The following is a 6,000-nucleotide window of genomic DNA, read 5'->3' as shown; positions in this document are numbered from 1 at the left end:
TTTAAAAGCTCTTTCTGTTTGACAATAGGTGGTGCTTATGAACAACAGAACAGAGCTGTTTCAATGGTAACTTCTGTAAACAAAGCTGTGCTGCTTCTAAACACTGCTTTATTATGCATTACATGGAAGGAAGATGGAAAGCAAATTTTTCAAAACTTTTCTAAAGATAGTCGTTTTCCTATTATGCATTCATACAAATAATGAAAACATAGATTCTTTCATATACATAGGCATTCTTTCCCTCAGCACTCTTCCTTCAGTCATGTTTTCACACAAAACGAAAGTACTCTGCGTGTTGCGCCTGCGTGAGACTTTTAATAACTTCAATCAAAGCTGAACAACAGTTACTTTGAAATTTTGAAATCGCGATAATAAATACAGGTTTAACGATCATTAAAATATTAAATGGGATTATTAAAATAACCCCAGGCTGATATGTCAAGCATGTCTTGGCGTGCTACCTCTAATCTTGCCACGAGCTACAGGCAAGATTAGACAGGCAAGATGCTTCTAAAGCATCATAGTTTTAGTGGAACAGATTTTCAATGGAGGCACAGACTTGAAAATTTAAGGGTGATACTTACCTAGCATGTTCAGAGTACCAATAGTATTAGTTTTCAGTGTCTTGATAGGGTTATACATGTAGTTGGGTGGTGATGCAGGCGAGGCCAAATGATATATCTGGTCAACTGAGAAAAGAGGGAGGACAAAACAGAAAACGAAAAGTGAGTGTGGAAACTGTTTATTAAGCCATTTTCCATTCACCACCAATCCTCTTGCTAGAGGACAGATTGGACAGATAAAAATCAAACAAACACATCCATTTATACCAAACACCATCCAACTGCACAACGATTACAAATGCTGATTTAGGCCTTAATCAAATCCAAAACAACAACCTAAAAAGATGGTAACCATCTGCCCATTCATATGCCCAAACAAATGAGCAGTCTTGTTAATGCAAATGACTGTTTTGGGGGGTTTATGGCTAAAGACAGTTAATGCAAGATCTTAATCATTCCATAATTCTACATATAATTGGATACCAAAGTTGTTCAAATATTGTGTTCTTCCAAGAAGAAACTTCTGAGCACTCAAAATGCTACTGGCATTCATCCACAGACCAATGCCACGGATATATGAAGGCATATTGCAACTCGAACTGCATGAAAATACATCATTTCGGACGCACACACATACATGGCAGAAAGGTCATGTTCGACAAGATATGCCATTCTCATCACCATTATTCAATGCTCTATCTATATCTAGACTGATGTGCAGAAAGATGAATATTAGTAAAGAGAGGATATGACTCTGACAAAGGATATGTGAGTCAATCTAATGGATGCAGAACAAACACAATAAAAAGACGAGTTCTCTTTCACCCTGTCCAGTCTAGATGCAGTGATAGGCAGGGATCATTTAAAGAGGGCCAAGGAAGGAGATGAGTCAAAAGCTTGGCTGATTGAGGTTGAGTTGGAATAAAAAATCAAAGTGTGGAGACATGCTGGTGCTGTGCTTTAGTTGGCATGGAGGAACAGAGCAAGAATTCTTTAAGGAAAGCCTACCTCAGTAGTCTTCCAACTTTTTCAGGCCACGCAATACCAGGTCTATCAAAACTTTTAGCAAACCTTCCTTTTTTTGGCCTCCAGTTATTTTCAATGTACTGTGGCTTCTTTATGCCTTTATTTTTTTATTTGCGACTATAATAATTTGCACTGCGCTTGGTTTATTGAATTGGTCAATATGAAAACAAGATGTTGTGTCTGTGTTCTTTAATGCCGCGTTTCCACCGAAACTACCCGGAACATTTGTACCAGGAACTTTTTTTCCCCAGACCTGTTGCTTTCTGCGTTTCCACCGCGGTGTAAAGTACCGGGAAGATTAGGCAAATAGACTGGTGACGAAGGTCAGTGCGCGTTTCTCAATACAAAGTACGCTGATTTTGGACGTGCATCCTTGGTAGTTCAGACTTTGTGCATTCGACTCAGGAGTGTGATGTCCGCGACGATGCAAATCCGGTAAATCTGCAAACAGCAGCGTACTTGATAACTTCAGCCAGCTCGCCTTGACTAATGCAATTTTCCACTCTGTATATTTACAATAAAACGAAATAGGATATCAAATACCACTGCCTCCTTTCGTTTTCATTTAAGCATAACAACAGCTGCAGAAATGTACTTAGTTCAGGGATATGTGTATATATACAGTGAATATATTACAATGAAACGAAATATTATATAAATTTCCCTCTTTTATTTTCATTTTAACATATAGATAAATTGAATACAGATCAAAGATAACCTGTTAGATTTACCCGAAACCAATTATATTTTATGTTTAACCACTAAAGAGACATCAGAGCCAGCGGCACATATCAGAAGGTCTAGCCGAGGTGAGGCTGCTCTCTGCGGATACATAAGCACTGAGCTCCGGCTGATCGCGTGGAGCTCACCGTCTCCGAGATAGGCGCTGTCTTTATAAATAAACCTAACAGATTTGAGTTTTAAATAACCATATTCTCGCCTGAAATACTTTTAAAATTACATTTCATGACACAATAACAGTAATATTTTGAAAATGTTGATCCTAATAAATGGTGGATGACCTCAACCAATGCTGCGTGAACTCAACAAATCAGCATGTTTAGCGCCCAAGTCCCACCCCCGAAAGTTCCGGAACTTTGAAAAAGTACCACCTCTGGACAGCGCGCTCCATCTGCCGGGCTTTTAGCCGTTTAGAGCTGATCGCGAATCAGAATCAACGGGGAAATCACACGGCGGCGGGACATGCTTTTACATCAATGAACGGTGGTGTACAGATGTAACGGTGTTAAAGAAGATGTGCTGTCCTGATCTAGAAATGCAGTTTGTCAACTGCAAGCCGTTCTATTCGCCGCGGGAGTTTCACTCGAGTGTTTACATCCCTCCGCAAGCGCACGTGAGCTCAGCTTTACAAAAACTCGCTGATCAGATCACAAAGACAGAACAACAACACCCAGACTCCGTTTTAATCATTCTTGGGGACTTTAATAAAGCCAATCTCTCCCGTGAACTGCCAAATTACAGACAGCATGTCCCACCGGAGACAGTAATATACTGGATAACTGTTACACCACAATAAAGGATGCATATCACAGTTAGTGAGACTGGGGAAAATCATTTTAAACAGCTGCTCCACCAACACTGGTGCCCCTCAGGGATGTGTTCTCTCCCCTCTGCTATTCTCCCTGTACACCAACGACTGCATGTCTAAAGACCCCTCTGTCAAGCTCCTGAAGTTTGCAGACGACACTACAGTCATCGGCCTCATCCAGGACGGTGATGAGTCTGCTTACAGACAAGAGGTTGAGTAGCTGGCTGTCTGGAGAAGTAATAGTTGTTGTTGGCGGCTGTACTGCGTTTGAGCTCCGTCACTATATTCTTTTCATTGACTATTTTTAACCCAAAAATCAATTTTATACATCATCGTTTCCGTTTATATAACGTGTGAATATATCCTCTATTGTATTCTACAACAAAAACAATCAGAGCGCCTCGCTATCACTAGTTTTATTTTGATCTCCCGGGTCCGCTATTAGCTTTTAGCCCGTTAGCATCAGCGGCGTGGTTGCGCTAACATTGCTAATACTCTGTTCACACACATTACCACTGCTGTACTCACTGTTACTTGCTTTAATGGCGGATGAATGTCTCCACTCTGTGCAGCTCGAGCTCGAGGCCGTGGGAAAGCAGATTCGCGACCTGGAGGTGAGGCAAGCCCAGCTGAGAGAGCGGAGAACCGCGCTGGAATCATCCCGGGCTGACGCTCACAAGTCCGGGGTAAGTATACAGCGATCTGCTAACAGTCCCACCACGTCTACTCCGTGTGTTTCTCTGCACAGGCCCGGTGCACCCAGGACGCGATCTTCCCAGATGTCCTTCACTGCGACGCCGGGACACCACGGACCCTGGGTGCATCCACAGCGGAGGACGCGAGCCGGGTCCCGGGCGACGACTTCTCCCCCTCCTGCCTTCGACATCTCCATCCGGAACCGCTTCGCTCCCCTCCGCGAGACAGGACGCGACGCTGTGATCATCAGAGACTCCATCGTCCGACACGTAAGTGCTACGTTAGCCGAAGGTAAAGTGCACACTCATTGTTTGCCTGGTGCTCGTGTTCTCGATGTTTCTGCGCAGATACCCGCGATCCTGAAGGTCGACGAGAGCCCCAGAGCGGTCGTGCTTCACGCCGGGGTTAACGACACCACGCTGCGGCAGACGGAGACGCTGAAGAGGGACTTCAGCAGCCTGATCGAGACGGTTCGCAGCACGACGCCCGCGGCGACGATCGTCGTGTCAGGACCACTGCCCACGTATCGACGAGGACACGAAAGGTTCAGTAGACTTTTTGCTTTAAATGAATGGCTGTTGTCATGGTGTAAAGAACAGAAACTGCTATTTGTTAATAACTGGAATCTTTTCTGGGAGCGTCCTAGGCTGTTTCGCGCTGATGGATTACACCCCAGCAGAATCGGAGCGGAGCTGCTCTCTGACAACATCTCCAGGACACTTCGCTCCATGTGACTAGTAAGAAAATTCTCTAATAACTATTATGATGAGTTTTGTTCCACCCGCTTAAATGATAAAAGTACTTGTGCTGTAAAAACTATTAAGACTGTGTCTGTTCCCCGAATAGTGAGGTCAAAATATAATGTAGGATCTAGAAAAAATCTTATCGTAATTAAACCAGAAAAATGTAAAGTAAATGAACAAAAACAATTTTTAAAGTTTGGGCTCATAAATATTAGATCACTCACACCCAAAGCAGTTATTGTAAATGAAATGATCACAGAAAATAGTTTTGATGTACTCTGCTTGACTGAAACCTGGCTAAAACCAAATGATTATTTTGGTCTAAATGAGTCTACTCCACCAAACTACTGTTATAAGCATGAGCCCCGTCAGACTGGTCGTGGAGGAGGTGTTGCAACAATATATAGTGATATTCTCAATGTTACCCAGAAAACAGGATACAGGTTTAACTCTTTTGAAATACTTCTGCTAAATGTTACACTGTCAGACATGCAAAAGAAGTCTAATGTATCTCTTGCTCTGGCTACTGTGTATAGACCACCAGGGCCGTATACAGAATTCCTAAAAGAATTTGCAGATTTCCTCTCAGACCTTCTAGTTACAGTTGATAAGGCACTAATCATGGGAGATTTTAATATTCACGTTGATAATGCAAATGATACATTAGGACTTGCGTTTACTGACCTAATAAACTCCTTTGGAGTCAAGCAAAATGTCACCGGGCCCACTCATCGTTTTAATCATACACTAGATCTAATTATATCGCATGGAATCGATCTTACTGCTATAGATATTGTACCCCAATGTGATGATATTACAGACCATTTCCTTGTATCGTGCATGCTGCGTATAACTGATATTAACTATATGTCTCAGCGTTACCGTCTGGGCAGAACTATTGTTCCAGCCACCAAAGACAGATTCGCAAATAACCTGCCTGATCTATCTCACCTGCTATTTGTACCCAAAAATACACATGAATTAGACGAAATTACTGACAACATGGGCACTATTTTCTCTAATACATTAGAAGCTGTTGCCCCCATCAAATTGAAAAAGGTTAGAGAAAAACGTACTGTGCCATGGTATAACAGTAATACTCACTCTCTCAAGAAAGTAACTCGTAGTCTTGAACGCAAATGGAGAAAAACTAACTTGGAAGTTTTTAAAATTGCATGGAAAAACAGTATGTCCAGCTATAGACAGGCTCTAAAAACTGCTAGGGCAGAGCATATCCACAAACTCATTGAAAATAACCAAAACAATCCAAGGTTTTTATTTAGCACAGTGGCTAAATTAACAAATTACCAGACGCCACCTGATTCAAATATTCCACCAACGTTAAATAGTAATGACTTTATGAATTTCTTCACTGATAAAATAGATAACATTAGAAATACAATAGCGAATGTAGATTCTACAG

General features: G+C 41.9%; 1 protein-coding gene across 2 annotated transcripts in view; it reads right to left on the bottom strand.

The window, feature by feature from the left end:
- The window catches only part of LOC132094992 (UDP-glucuronic acid decarboxylase 1), a 77,711-nt gene that overhangs the window by 39,422 nt on the left and 32,289 nt on the right, over positions 1-6,000 (bottom strand). For both annotated transcript variants that reach the window (XM_059499699.1, XM_059499700.1), the window contains one exon: positions 585-689. In XM_059499699.1, coding sequence (XP_059355682.1) covers positions 585-689 — 105 coding nt within the window. The remainder of the gene's footprint in view (positions 1-584; positions 690-6,000) is intronic.

The sequence above is a fragment of the Carassius carassius genome, chromosome 19 (genome assembly GCF_963082965.1).
Source record: "Carassius carassius chromosome 19, fCarCar2.1, whole genome shotgun sequence".
Lineage (NCBI taxonomy): Eukaryota > Metazoa > Chordata > Actinopteri > Cypriniformes > Cyprinidae > Carassius > Carassius carassius.
This window is presented reverse-complemented; position numbering and strand designations above follow the sequence as displayed.